Consider the following 16469-nt stretch of genomic DNA (forward strand, 5'->3'; position numbering starts at 1 on the left):
TAAGAATATATCGGTGGAAATCTCATTTTGAAAAAGGTTATACGAAAAGATGGACCAACGAGCTTTTTAAAATTGTTGATGTAATAGATACGGTTCCTTGGACTTATAAGATATATGATTTGGAAGGGGAAGAGATTTTAGGTTCATTTTATTCACAGGAATTACAAAAGACAAAGATAAATTGAAATTTTTGACTCCGCCCTTTTGGCTCCACCCACACAAGCCCCCGCCCACACAAGCCCCGCCCACACAAACCCCACACAAACCCCACCACACACCCCCCACAAGCTCCAATAAATTGAAATTTTTGACTCCGCCCTTTTGACTCCGCCCACACACGCCCCTCCCACCGAAGCCCCGCCCACACAAACCCCACACAAACCCCACACAAGCTCCACACAACCTCCACACAAAAACTCCACACAAGCTCCACACACACAAACCCCACACAAGCTCCACCCATATTCATCATATTCACATAATGAGTGATTAGTTAATTAGTTCCCCACACACACAACATGTTTATTTAATTAAAAAATTATCCACCCATCCACACAAGCTCCACTCATCCACCCATCCCCCCATCTCTCCACCCATCCATTTATCCACACAAACCTCATCCACATAAGCCTCATCCACATTCACCCCTCCCACACAAGCTCCACCCACATAAACGCCTGCCCATATAAGCCCTGCCCACATAAACCCCTCCCACATAAGCCCTGCCTACACAAGCTCCACACAAAAACTCCACACACATAAACCCCTCCCACACAAGCTCCGCCCACATAAGCCCCTGCCCACACAAGCCCCGCCCACACAAGCCCCACCCACACACACACCCCGCCCACACAAGCCCCTCCCACACACACCCCACCCACACAAGCCCCTCCAAAGCCCCGCCCACACAAGCCCCGCCCACACAAGCCCCACCCCCTCATCCCCCTGTGCGCCCCCACCTTTGACCCACCACCTCCCTCATCCCACCCCCACCCTTCCCACACACACACATGGGGAGGAGGGATGGGATGAGGGGGTGATGGGTCATTGGGGGAGCGCACCTACCCTCCCCCTACCCCCAACCCCCCCCCTTTACATCTCTTTTATTCTTTTCTTGTAATTCAGAATCAAGTAATTGTAAACAAAACAAATATAATGTATTAATATTGAAAATATTAAATATTCATTTGCGAGAATGTACAATCTTTCCCAGCAATCTTCTTCAGATGTCTTGTGATTTCGAAACTCAGACACCATATTCTGTTTTGAAACAAAAAGTGGATAATAATTAGGTTCTATAAAGATAATTACATGGTAATATGAATAAGCCTCGTTGACCACTGAATTAACACACCAGGAGCCTGTCATCCTTTCATGGTCAATAAAATGAATTCCAGTGTACTGACAAAACCACGTCCAAACTAATGATGCAACCAACATAAGGCGACATTCTAAAGAGAGAGTGATATTAATAATAATTCAGAAATATTTACCTCCAGAAAATCATGTGTTGTACGAGTGATATTAATAATAATTCAGAAATATTTACCTCCAGAAAATCATGTGTTGTACAAGATTGCTTCAACAGCTGATGTTGTGCGATAGTGCTGAAAAAAAAAAAAAAAGTCAAGGGTATAGATGAAGAGACAGACAGGGAAAGCAACACACACACACACACACACACACACACACATACACACACACACACACACACACACACACACACACACACACACACACACACACACACACACACACACACACACACACACATACACACACACATAGACACACACACACGTGCCTCACCATTGGTTTAATTCATTCGAGATCAGAGACCAGTCATTATAAATCATTGGCCTCTTCAATAAGAGCAGAGAGAGGTAGGTAGAAAGACAGACAGAGAGAGAGGCACACACACGTGTCTCACCATTGGTTTAATTCCTTCGAGATGAGAGGACGTGATAAGACTTCATGCCACTCATTGTAAATGTCTTTCAATTCTCTTCTAAAATCATTGATCTCTTCAATAAGAGTATTAATTTCATGAACCACGTCGTGATATGTAAACTCAATTTCTTCCAATGCCCTGTCAGGGAAAAAAAAAATATATATATATATATATCAGAATTATCATGATTTAATTAATAATCATTTGCTTCATCGTTCAAAGAGAAAAGCATACACAAACTTACCAACTCTGTAGTGGGCTGTTGGCTTCATCGGAAGAAATATCGTCCATGCCTCAGTTGTAAAAATGAAAATCCCGTCTGGCAGAAACTTTGTCTGGCGAACCGCTTATAAAGCAACGATGAGGAGATTGCTTAATCATTGGGTGTGGGCACAGGAAATGACAAGCTTCTCTTAATGATCTCATCTGGCCACCGCCCGAGTTGCAAATCATTTTTGGACATAAACCACGCCATAAAAGTTTTGATTCAAATGTTTTCAGTTCGTGTTCTGAGATAAAATATAAACACGAGACCTTGTCTCACAGAATAGTTCCTATTTTTTCACAGCATGACAGTCCAAAACCACTTCCTCATTCACACAGCACGGCCGTGTCAAAAAAACACTTCCTCATTTTCACGGCATGAACTGAAAACATTTGAAACAAAACTTTTTTCTGGCATGGTTTATGTACAAAAATGATTTGCAACTCGGGCGGTGGCCAGATGAGATCATTAAGAGAAGTTTATCATTTCGTAATGGCACAAAAGGGGTATCTTAAAAAATATAAAGATTCAAATGTTTTGTTTTTCAATATTTTAGATGGGGATTATTGTGCAAAGAAAATTAAACTATTGAAGGAATTTGAGAATGAACAAATGTTTATAGGTTCAATGAGTGAGCTAAACAATATGCATTGGTTATTTGATAAAGAGTGCCCCGAGGCTTAGACGTTTCAGATATTTCTTTCGAATCACCTTTAACAAATCTTTATCTTGTTGTATGGGTTATTTGAATAGAGAGTGCCCCGGGGCTTAGGCGTTTCAGATATTTCTTTAGAATCACCTTTAACAAATCTTTATCTTGTTGTATGGGCTATTTGAATAGAGAGCCCCTAGGTTAAAAGGGGAAATAAAAAAATGACCGTTTTTACAGCCATTTTCCCTGCTGTGCAGGGGTTTGGCTTTTTCTTGAGGCAATGTTTTATGGCCGGATGCCCTTCCTGACACCAACCCTGGTCGCCTCTTACGACACACAGGGATATGGTACACCTATTCTAACCGGGGCATACACCGGGACCAGTACACTGGCACTCATTTCGCCGACCTCGGAAGGATGGCAGGCTGAGTCAACCCCCTGGTGTTAATTCAGCAGCCAACGGGATTTGAACTCAGGACCCTGGGATCCCAAGCCGCCACCCTAACCACTAAGCCAACACCAGGCTCCAGGTTAAAAGGGGAGACAAATAAATATACCTTGGGCTAAAAAGGGGATTTATTTTTTTAGGGGAAAAAAAAGAAAAATTTCATGGCTGAAAATCCCCCATTCATTTACATGGGGAAAAGTGAGCCAGAACCAGTATTCTTACCCTACTGACACGATTCACACGTCAATAAATATGAAACCATCAGAAACATTTACAAAATTAAAATATGAAAAAGAGATTAATGTCAGAAAACCTAAGTTCAAAGTTGGTGATATCGTAAGAATATATAGGTGGAAATCTCATTTTGAAAAGGGTTATACTAAACGATGGACAAACGAACTTTTTAAAATTGTTGATGCAATAGATACAGTTCCTTGGACTTATAAGATATATGATTTGGAAGGGGAAGAGATTTTAGGTTCATTTTATTCACAGGAGTTACAAAAGACAAAACGAAGCAGATAATACCCATGGGAGCAATGGGTTGTCCCTTCACTCCCTCCTACTATACACCGTTGTGGACACTCGAGGGCCAAGTCCGAGGTGTATAACAGTATAGTATATAATGTGTGTCAAGGGGTGGACGTTCTTAGATCTGTGAACCCCAAACACAGAATCCTCAACTGAATAGTCAAGGCTTAACTTTGTTTGTTGATGTGTGTGTGTGTGTGTGTGTGTGTGTGTGTGTGTGTGTGTGTGTGTGTGTGTGTGTGTGTGTGTGTGTGTGTGTGTGTGTGTGTGTGTGTGTGTGTGTGTGTGTGTGTCCCAACCCTCACATTCAAAATCTCAACCCCAACCCTCACATTCAAAATCTCAACCCCAACTCAATCCTCGCCCAACACAATGTCTTTTTCAAAATGAGATTTCCACCTATATATATATATTTTTTACGTTTTTTTTCTTCTCTTCTTCCAATTCTGTCTTTTAAGGCTTTCAGGTTTGATGACATAGAAAGGGGGAGTAAGCCTGCACTTTCTTCCCAGAACGAACAATGTATATTTTTCATGTTTTTTTCTCTTCTTCCAATTCTGTCTTTTAAGGCTTTCAGGTTTGATGACGTAGAAAGGGGAGTAAGCCTGCACTTTCTTCCCAGAACTTTCTTGATCTTGCTCCCATCAAGCACCATCCGACAAAGAACTACATCGATAGGTTTCGATCCCAAAGAGTGATAGCAACTCCAAAAGTCTCCAAAATATAAAGAAATAAAATAATAATAATAAATAAATAAATAAATAAATAAAAGTCTCCAAAAAAGTTTCAAGTCTCCAACATAAACCCAACTCTCCAAGTCTTCAAGGTATAACCACATTCCCGTTGAGTTTCCAAGATATGTATCACATTGTGAGTTATCAAGCCAGAACCCACATTTCAAATATTCAAAATAAAACCAACTTACAAAGTCTCTTAAGGATAACTCATTTCCTGATTTTTTCAAAATTTGTGAGTCTCCAAGGTAGGCCCCATATTTAGAACCATCTTGACAGAATCCTTTTCCTGAGTCTCCAAGGTAGTTATTTAAACCATCAAGGCAGAACTCATTTACTGATTTTTTCAAAATTTGTGTCTCCAAGGTAGGCCCCATATTTAGAACCATCTTGGCAGAACCCTTTTCCTGAGTCTCCAAGGTAGTTATTTAAACCATCAAGGCAGAACTCATTTCCTGATTTTTCAAAATTTGTGAGTTTCCAAGGTAAAACTTGTATTCTGGCTCATCAAGGTATAACTTGTTCAGTGGGTATTGTCTTGATAACTCACAATGAGTACTATTGCTGTAAAACTCTTTTTCAGGATTTTGCTGGTCTCCAAGGTATAACTCTTTGGTTGGGTCATCAAGGACGAACTCGTTCTGTGGGTCTTGGTCGCTCACAAGGTCTTCAACCAAGCCAACAATTTCACCCCAAGTTGTAGCAAAAGCAGTATTTTCATTTCGTATTTCAGATACAATTTCCTGTGAGAGAAAATAATAATGTATTAATTAAGTTATTTAATTATTAAATGAGTTGATGTTAAAAGGAACTGAAAATAGGGAAATAAAATCTTACCTTAATGGATAAGAGGTTTGAATCCAGTTCATCAACTTGAAGGTTTAGTTCCATACAAGTCGGAGAGTTCCAAGGAACCCCAAAGTCATCCCACTCAAGGTCTTGCTCGTTCTGTGGGTCTTGGTCGCTCACAAGGTCTTCAACCAAGCCAACAATTTCGCCCCAAGTTGTGGCAAAATCGGTATTTTCATATTGCATTTCAGATACAATTTCCTGTGAGAGAAAATAATAATGTATTAATTAAGTTATTTAATTATTAAATGAGTATGCTTCAATCAAAGTTTGAAAATAGGAAAATAAAAATCTTATCTCAACAGATAAGAGGTTTGAATCCAGTTCATCAACTTGAAGGTTTAATTCCATACAAGTCTGAGAGTTCCAGGCAAGCACACAGCACACCATGGCCAGCAAAAAAAAATGTTTAAAATGGAGCCTGGGCTTGAGGCTTTTATAGGGAAAGACTGGTGGGTGTGGTTTCCTTTGGAAATTCCCTGGGCAAGCCCACGCAGGCCTTCTTTGGGCAATTTTTCAAAACCATAACATGCTGGAATTTTCTTGTGATTTCTTTGTGAGTCAGAGATGAACTGGAAATGATGTAAGAGGAGGTGGGGCTTAGCAAAAGTAGGCGGGGCTTAGGAAAAGTGGGCGTAGCTTAGAAAAACCTCATGAAAAGTGGGCGGGGTTTAGCAAAAGCAGGCGGGGCTAAAAGAAAAGTGGGCAGGGCATATAAAAATTCCACAGGAAGGTGGGCGGGGCTTAAAGGAAAGTGGGCGTGGCTTATTGAATACCTCCTGAAAAGTGGGCGGGGCTTTTAAAATTCCATTTGAAAGTGGGCGGGGCTTATGAAAAGTGGGCGGGGCTTAACGAAAATAACCTGTGGCTCAGGAGGTGGTCAAACAAGAGCATTAAGAGAAGTTTATCATTTCGTAATGGCACAAAAGGGGTATCTTAAAAAATATAAAGATTCAAATGTTTTGTTTTTCAATATTTTAGATGGGGATTATTGTGCAAAGAAAATTAAACAATTGAAGGAATTTGAGAATGAACAAATTTTTATAGGTTCAATGAGTGAGCTGTTCAACCCCCAGGTGTTCAATTCAATGAGGTTCAACCTCCAGGTTAAAAGGGGAGACAAATAAATATACCTTGGGATAAAAAGGGGGTTTATTTTTAGGGAAAAAAATATGAATCGCTAAAAACCCCCCATTCATTCACATGGGGAAAAGTGAGCTAGAACCAGTATATTCACCCTACTGACATATACCTATAAACTAGAACGGGCACTCGTAGAGCGCATACCTTCGCCGCAGCCACTAGTTTGAACATGGCATGAGAGTGAAATGAGGAACTAAAATTCCACTAAATCTGCTCGGGAATTTCGCAAATTTAAAGTCCATGATCCGGATTTTGTGAAAGGATTTTGTTATTAGAACTATTACGATTATGACAATTTTAGGTGATTCGTTGTCCCGAGGGCCGAACTCTGGAGCATGTAGGGTCGGATTCGGTCGAATGTCACTGACCACGCAGACACGACCTGGATCAAGTAGATCATGTTTTCAAATCCGAGCGAGGACAAAAATGTCATTTTAAATGGCGTCTAATTAAACAAGAAAGTAAAACTCCTTTTTCGAAACCATGAGCGAAGCTATGTGCATATCAAACTATACCAAGTCTCCTTAATGAAAATTTGTTGTATTTTACTGAGTAACTAATTTTGGTAGGGCCCTTATGGCCCTTGTTGCATCAACAGACACATAGTTTAGAGACAGAGATATATTCTAGTTTACACCCAAACTTCACCAGGAAGTGTTGGGGTAGGGGCGAAATGGTGATTAACAACAAACGACTGAGTTATTACGTGTTCAATATTGTATTTATTATACTTGACGGAACATGGTGATGACATAGAACACAGACAAATATGGAAATGTATGAGATTACAGTAGATAATAGGAGACGAACAAAAGTTGGCAAAAGATACATGTTATTTAGTTAGATCTACTCATGAAACGTTATGTTGAAATATTTGAAATGGGAACAACACATTTTCGGTGATCGCGAATGTGCCACAAATGCGAGGAACAAAAAAAAAAATCATATTTCGAGGGAGACACAAAGCATGTCGTGGTCTGAATAGTACATGTCAACGACATCCACGTGTACGGTGACTGGCTGATTGACGTATATGTGGTCCAGTAGAGATCTCTGGTCTGTCGTTGGCTCGGTCACAGACTGGCGGAACCCGTGTTGTGCCATCAGCTGCAGGATATCGTTTTCCGGAGCACCAAGCAGGTCAAAATTGAAGTCACCCAGAATGACCGTCAATCATTCTGTATTTAGTGCCGTCAGGAAAAGTTTAAGTTTATCTTTGAACGCCGTTTGACTCTGTGATGGAGGTCTGTATAACGTCACGATATTAATTGTCCTGTTGTGGACAAAGACAGATACTCCTTTCAACACTCCCCCCCCCCACCCCAACCGCTCCCTTGGGTGACAGCATTGAACATGTGTCATATTAGAGGGTGGTGAATCGAATACTGAACATTTGGCATTGATTTGATGTAAATGGGAACAAATTTGAAACTGTTATCACGAAAAAATGAGTTTGACCTTATTGTGACCTTGACTTTTGATCCAATCGCTTCCAAAATCGAATCGATTTGTCCTCTTATGATGTCAAACATCTCACAAAAATATCAGCTGATCCGCCTATTATTATTACCTTTGTATTAAGTTGTCCAAAACGCATCTCAATACAAATATGCATTTCGTGACCCCCATGACCTTTGACCCACAACCGCTACCTAGGGTGACAATAGTACTATACCTTGTGTCATTTCAGAAGATGGGGAATTGAACACTGAACAATTTGGAGTTAATCTGATGTAAATCGGAAACATATTAACCGTTTTCATCATGAAAAAACGATGTTGACCTTTTTGTGACCTTGACCTTTGATCCGATCGCTCCCAAAATCTAATGGATTTGTCCTTTCATGATGCCAAACAAATCCAAAACAATTAAAGCCTCTCTGCGTTTTTTTTTTTTGCGTTAAGTTGTCCACAACGCTGTCCGATATAAATGTGAATTTGTGTGACCCCCTTGACCTTTGACCCCCAACCGCTGCCTTGGGTGACAAAAGTACTATAACATGTGTCATATTTGAGGATGGGGAATTTAATTTTGAACATTTTGGAGTTAATTTGCTGTAAATCAAAACAAAATTGACAATTTAATCGCGAAAAAACGATTTTGACCTTTTTGTGACCTTGACCTTAACCTTTGATCCGATCGCTCCCAAAATCTAATCGATTTGTCCTCTCGTGATGCCAAACACATCCACAAAATTTCATGACAATTTGCGAAGTGGTTTTTGTGTAATGTTGTCCACAACGCTTCCCAATCAAAAACTCCATTTTGGTGACCCCTTGACCTTTGACTTCCACAGACCAACTAGGTTTGCAAACACCATACCATACGCAATATCAGTGGATCGGGATTTGAATACTGAACAGTTTGGACTTAATTTGATGTAAATCTGAACAAAATTGACACTTTAATCGCAAAAAAACGATTTTGACCTTTTTGTGACCTTGACCTTGACCTTTGATCCGATCGCTCCCAAAATCTAATCGATTTGTCCTCTCATGATGTCAAACAAGTCCACAAAATTTCATGACAATCTGCTAAGTGGTTTTTGCGTAATGTTGTCCACGACGCTGCCCAATGAAAAATGCTTTGTGGTGACCCCCTTGACCTTTGACCTCCAACCGCTAACTCGGGTTACAGCAACACCATATAATATGTTATATTTGAGGATAGGGCATTGAATACTGATCATTTTTGGCATTAATTTGATGTAAATTGGAATAAAATTGACTGTGTTATTGCGAAAATAAAAATGTTTGACCTTTTTGTGACCTTGACCTTGACCTTTGATCCGATCGCTCCATAAATCTACTCGATTTGTCTTTTCATGACAACAAACCTTCCCACACAATTTCAAGCTAATCCGCTGTAAAGTTTTTGTATAAAGTGATCCAAAACATTGTTAATACCATTTTTAGTGACCCCCTTGACTTTGACCCCCAACCGCTACCGAGGGTAATTACGCCACACTTTCATGTGGCATAGGCTAGAATGTATAATTGAGTAATGAACATTTTGGTGTTGGTTTTATCTCGTTCGGATAAAAATTGACCGCGTTATGACGAAAAAACGATTCTGACCTTTTCGTGACCGTGACCTTGACCTTGAATCCGATTGCTCCCAAAAGCTTCGCCTGGCGTCCTTGAGCACATCATCTCTGAAAATTTCATGCAAATCGGTCCAGCAGTTTTTGCGCAATGTTGTCCGCACACATATTTACCAATAAATAAATACACAGGGGTCAATACAAAACCTTCCTCAAACGAAGTTTGCGAAGGTAACAATGGACATATACCTTGAAACAACGGGCATATACCTGGAAAACTGTGAAATAAATAAATAATATAATAAAAGATAAACAAACCTGGTTGTTGATGAACACTTGAACAAGAAAGTGGGCAAGTGGTTGTTTTTCTGGGTAGTTGATGCAACACTTGTGGTTGCTTTGAAAACAAGGTAAACTGTTTCCAGGTTTGTTGTTGTTGTTGTTGTTGTTGTTGTTGTTGTTGTTGTTGTTGTTTTTATTAGTTTTCCCTCTGTGCTGTTATTTTGTGGTTTTGTCCAAACTTGGACAAACACCGGAATCAAGATCATGCACATCCCGTTGCAGATGCTGCGAGTAAAATGTGGAGCTTTTCCACAGATCATGACAACCTTTGAAAGTATTGTTACATAATTCATCCAATCACAGCCGTGATCGAATCAGGTTGAGATCATGTCGTGAGGAATATATATCTGTAAGATGAATACGAAATGTTCAACAGTTTTTGAAATATTACAAACACAAACGTACATGGACGGATGATGGGACATCGAGGGATGATGGGACATGGAGGGATGATGGGACATGGAGGGATGATGGGACATGGAGGGATAATGGGACATGGAGGGATAATGGGACATGGAGGGATGATGGGACATCGAGGGATGATGGGACATGGAGGGATGATGGGACATGGAGGGATGATGGGACATGGAGGGATGATGGGACATGGAGGGATGATGGGACATGGAGGGATGATGGGACATGGAGGGATGATGGGACATTGGCGGATGATGGGACATGGAGGGATGATGGGACATGGAGGGATGAAGGGACACGGAGGGATGAAGGGACACGGAGGGATGAAGGGACACGGAGGGATGATGGGACACGGAGGGATGATGGGACACGGAGGGATGATGGGACACGGAGGGATGATGGGACACGGAGGGATGATGGGACACGGAGGGATGATGGGACATGGAGGGATGATGGGACATGGAGGGATGATGGGACATGGAGGGATGATGGGACATGGAGGGATGATGGGACATGGAGGGATGATGGGACATGGAGGGATGATGGGACATGGAGGGATGATGGGACATGGAGGGATGATGGGACATGGAGGGATGATGGGACATGGAGGGATGATGGGACACGGAGGGATGAAGGGACACGGAGGGATGAAGGGACACGGAGGGATGATGGGACACGGAGGGATGATGGGACGAGGAGGGATGATGGGACACGGAGGGATGATGGGACACGGAGGGATGATGGGACACGGACGGATGATGGGACACGGACGGATGATGGGACACGGATGGATGATGGGACACGGATGGATGATGGGACACGGATGGATGATGGGACACGGAGGGATGATGGGACACGGAGGGATGATGGGACACGGAGGGATGATGGGACATGGAGGGATGATGGGACATGGAGGGATGATGGGACATCGAGGGATTATGGGACATGGACGGATGATGGGAAATGGAGGGATGATGGGACATGGAGGGATGATGGGACATGGAGGGATGATGGGACATGGAGGGATGATGGGACATGGAGGGATGATGGGACACGGAGGGATGATGGGACACGGAGGGATGATGGGACACGGAGGGATGATGGGACACGGACGGATGATGGGACACGGACGGATGATGGGACACGGATGGATGATGGGACACGGAGGGATGATGGGACACGGAGGGATGATGGGACATGGAGGGATAATGGGACATGGAGGGATGATGGGACATGGAGGGATGATGGGACATCGAGGGATTATGGGACATGGACGGATGATGGGAAATGGAGGGATGATGGGACATGGAGGGATGATGGGACATGGAGGGATGATGGGACATGGAGGGATGATGGGACATGGAGGGATGATGGGACATGGAGGGATGATGGGACACGGAGGGATGATGGGACACGGAGGGATGATGGGACACGGAGGGATGATGGGACACGGATGGATGACGGGACACGGATGGATGATGGGACATGGAGGGATTATGGGACATGGAAGGATGAAGGGACATGGAGGGATGATGGGACATGGAGGAATGATGGGACATGGAGGGATGATGGGACACGGAGGGATGCTGGGACACGGAGCGATGATGGGACACGGATGGATGGTGGGACATGGAGGGATGATGGGACATGGATGGATGATCGGCATGGTGGGATGATGGGACACGGAGGGATGATGGGACACGGAGGGATGATGGGACACGGAGGGATGATGGGACGAGGAGGGATGATGGGACACGGAGGGATGATGGGACACGGAGGGATGAAGGGACATGGAGGGATGATGGGACAAGGAGGGATGATGGGACATGGATGGATGATGGGACATGGGCGGATGATGGGAGGAGGAGGGATGATGGGACATGGAGGGATGATGGGCATGGAGGGATGATGGGCATGGAGGGATGAAGGGACATGGAGGGATGATGGGACATGGATGGATGATGGGACAAGGAGTGATGATGGGACACGGAGGGATGATGGGACACGGAGGGATGATGGGACACGGAGGGATGATGGGACAAGGAGGGATGATGGGACATGGATGGATGCTGGGACAAGGAGGGATGATGGGACACGGAGGGATGATGGGACACGGAGGAATGATCGGCATGGTGGGATGATGGGACACGGAAGGATGATGGGACATCGAGGGATGATGGGACATGGAGGGATGATGGGACATGGAGGGATGATGGGACATGGAGGGATGATGGGACATGGAGGGATGATGGGACATTGGCGGATGATGGGACATTGAGGGATGATGGGACATTGAGGGATGATGGGACATGGAGGGATGATGGGACATGGAGGGATGATGGGACATGGAGGGATGAAGGGACATGGAGGGATGAAGGGACACGGAGGGATGATGGGACACGGAGGGATGATGGGACACGGAGGGATGATGGGACACGGAGGGATGATGGGACACGGATGGATGATGGGACACGGATGGATGATGGGACACGGATGGATGATGGGACACGGATGGATGATGGGACACGGATGGATGATGGGACATGGAGGGATTATGGGACATGGAAGGATGAAGGGATATGGAGGGATGATGGGACACGGAGGGATGATGGGACACGGAGGGATGATGGGACACGGAGGGATGATGGGAAATGGAGGGATGATGGACAAGGAGTGATGATGGGACACGGAGGGATGATGGGACACGGAGGGATGATGGGACACGGAGGGATGATGGGACACGGAGGGATGATGGGACACGGAGGGATGATGGGACACGGAGGGATGATGAGACATGGAGGGATGATCGGCATGGTGGGATGATGGGACACGGAGGGATGATGGGACATCGAGGGATGATGGGACATGGACGGATGATGGGAAATGGAGGGATGATGGGACATGGAGGGATGATGGGACATGGAGGGATGATTGGACATGGAGGGATGATGGGACATTGGCGGATGATGGGACATGGAGGGATGATGGGACATGGAGGGATGATAGGAAATGGAGGGATGATGGGACATGGAGGGATGATGGGACATGGAGGGATGATTGGACATGGAGGGATGATGGGACATTGGCGGATGATGGGACATGGAGGGATGATGGGACATGGAGGGATGATGGGACATGGAGGGATGATGGGACATGGAGGGATGAAGGGACACGGAGGGATGATGGGACACGGAGGGATGATGGGACACGGAGGGATGATGGGACACGGAGGGATGATGGGACACGGAGGGATGATGGGACACGGAGGGATGATGGGACACGGAGGGATGATGGGACACGGATGGATGATGGGACACGGATGGATGATGGGACACGGATGGATGATGGGACATGGAGGGATTATGGGACATGGAAGGATGAAGGGATATGGAGGAATGATGGGACATGGAGGGATGATGGGACACGGAGGGATGATGGGACACGGAGGGATGATGGGAAATGGAGGGATGATGGACAAGGAGTGATGATGGGACACGGAGGGATGATGGGACACGGAGGGATGATGGGACACGGAGGGATGATGGGCATGGAGGGATGATGGGACAAGGAGGGATGATGGGACAAGGAGGGATGATGGGACATGGAGGGATGCTGGGACAAGGAGGGATGATGGGACACGGAGGGATGATGGGACACGGAGGGATGATGGGACACGGAGGGATGATGGGACACGGAGGATTCATGGGACATGGATGGATGATGGGACATGGAGGGATGATGGGACACGGAGGGATGCTGGGACAAGGAGGGATGATGGGACACGGAGGGATGATGGGACACGGAGGGATGATGGGACACGGAGGGATGATGGGACATGGAGGGATGATGGGACACGGAGGGATGATGGGACACGGAGGGATGATGGGACATTGGAGGGATGATGGGACATGGAGGGATGATGGGACATGGAGGGATGATGGGACACGGAGGGATGATGGGACATGGAGGGATGAAGGGACATGGAGGGATGAAGGGACACGGAGGGATGAAGGGACACGGAGGGATGATGGGACACGGAGGGATGATGGGACACGGAGGGATGATGGGACACGGAGGGATGATGGGACACGGAGGGATGATGGGACACGGAGGGATGATGGGACACGGATGGATGATGGGACACGGATGGATGATGGGACATGGAGGGATGATGGGACATGGAGGGATAATGGGACATGGAGGGATGATGGGACATGGAGGGATGATGGGACATTGGCGGATGATGGGACATGGAGGGATGATGGGACATGGAGGGATGATGGGACACGGAGGGATGATGGGACGAGGAGGGATGATGGGACGAGGAGGGATGATGGGACGAGGAGGGATGATGGGACGAGGAGGGATGATGGGACAAGGTGGGATGATGGGACAAGGAGGGATGATGGGACATGGAGGGATGCTGGGACAAGGAGGGATGATGGGACACGGAGGGATGATGGGACACGGAGGGATGATGGGACACGGAGGGATGATGGGACACTGAGGATTCATGGGACATGGATGGATGATGGGACATGGAGGGATGATGGGACATTGGCGGATGATGGGACACGGAGGGATGAAGGGACACGGAGGGATGATGGGACACGGAGGGATGATGGGACACGGAGGGATGATGGGACACGGAGGGATGATGGGACACGGAGGGATGATGGGACATGGAGGGATGATGGGACACGGAGGGATGATGGGACACGGAGGGATGATGGGACACGGAGGGATGATGGGACACGGAGGGATGATGGGACATGGAGGGATGATGGGACACAGAGGGATGATGGGACATTGGAGGGATGATGGGACATTGGAGGGATGATGGGACACGGAGGGATGATGGGACACGGAGGGATGAAGGGACATGGAGGGATGATGGGACACTGAGGATTCATGGGACATGGATGGATGATGGGACATGGAGGGATGATGGGACACGGAGGGATGATGGGACACAGAGGGATGATGGGACACGGAGGGATGATGGGACACGGAGGGATGATGGGACACGGAGGGATGATGGGACACGGAGGGATGATGGGACACGGAGGGATGATGGGACACGGAGGGATGATGGGACACGGATGGATGATGGGACACGGATGGATGATGGGACATGGAGGGATGATGGGACATGGAGGGATGATGGGACATGGAGGGATAATGGGACATGGAGGGATGATGGGACATGGAGGGATGATGGGACATGGAGGGATGATGGGACATGGAGGGATGATGGGACACGGAGGGATGATGGGACACGGAGGGATGATGGGACACGGAGGGATGATGGGACACGGAGGGATGATGGGACACGGAGGGATGATGGGACACGGAGGGATGATGGGACACGGAGGGATGATGGGACACGGAGGGATGATGGGACACGGAGGGATGATGGGACACGGAGGGATGATGGGACACGGAGGGATGATGGGACACGGAGGGATGATGGGACACGGAGGGATGATGGGACAAGGAGGGATGATGGGACATGGAGGGATGATGGGACATGGAGGGATGATGGGACATGGAGAGATGATGGGACAAGGAGAGATGATGGGACAAGGAGAGATGATGGGACACATGGAGGGATGATGGGACTTGGAGGGATGATGGGACATGGAGGATTGATGGGACATGGAGGGATGATGGGACATGGGTGGATGATGGGACATGGAGGGATGATGGGACATGGAGGGATGATGGGACATGGTGGGATGATGGGACATGGTGGGATGATGGGACATGGAGGGATGATGGGACATGGAGGGATGATGGGACATGGAGGGATGATGGGCATGGAGGGATGATGGGCATGGAGGGATGATGGGCATGGAGAGATGATTGTGTCGGAGTGGCGCTGAGGTGTCGTCCACCAGATGGCGGTCTCCTTGGGTTAACCTGAGGCAGTCCCTTCGGGTGGGTGCCTGGAATGTCCTATCCCAAAGAGAGGATGATCACCTGTCTCTGTTATCTTTTGATCTCAAGCGTTTGGACATCGGCATTGCAGCCCTCTCTGAGGTTCGGAGACCAGATTGCGGCGAGATAATGGTGGGTTGTTTCACCTCCTATTGGT

At 46.3% G+C, this 16469-nt stretch overlaps 1 protein-coding gene and 1 long non-coding RNA gene across 4 annotated transcripts in view; both read right to left on the reverse strand.

Annotated features, from left to right (window-relative positions):
• The window catches only part of LOC147007767 (uncharacterized), a 199128-nt gene that overhangs the window by 158907 nt on the left and 23752 nt on the right, over positions 1-16469 (reverse strand). The window contains exon 1 of one of the 2 annotated variants that reach the window (XM_085866456.1): positions 9651-10434. The exons of the other annotated variant lie outside the window; for it this stretch is intronic. Coding sequence (XP_085722582.1) covers positions 9651-9740 — 90 coding nt within the window. The 5' untranslated portion in view covers positions 9741-10434. Of the gene's footprint in view, positions 1-9650; positions 10435-16469 lie in introns of those variants that run through there. 2 annotated transcript variants of the gene reach the window in all.
• Positions 1105-8868, reverse strand: LOC147007772 (uncharacterized). 2 transcript variants are annotated; one of them, XR_015053924.1, is made up of 4 exons: positions 5419-8868; positions 1931-5324; positions 1550-1607; positions 1105-1260 (listed from the first exon to the last, which is right to left on the reverse strand). It is a non-coding gene; the product is annotated as an uncharacterized LOC147007772 (long non-coding RNA). The 2 variants fall into 2 exon arrangements; XR_015053923.1 differs by having other exon boundaries at positions 1931-8868.

The sequence above is a fragment of the Eptatretus burgeri genome, chromosome 26 (assembly GCF_056783735.1).
Source record: "Eptatretus burgeri isolate ZD-2024b chromosome 26, Ebu_testis_v1, whole genome shotgun sequence".
NCBI lineage: Eukaryota > Metazoa > Chordata > Myxini > Myxiniformes > Myxinidae > Eptatretus > Eptatretus burgeri.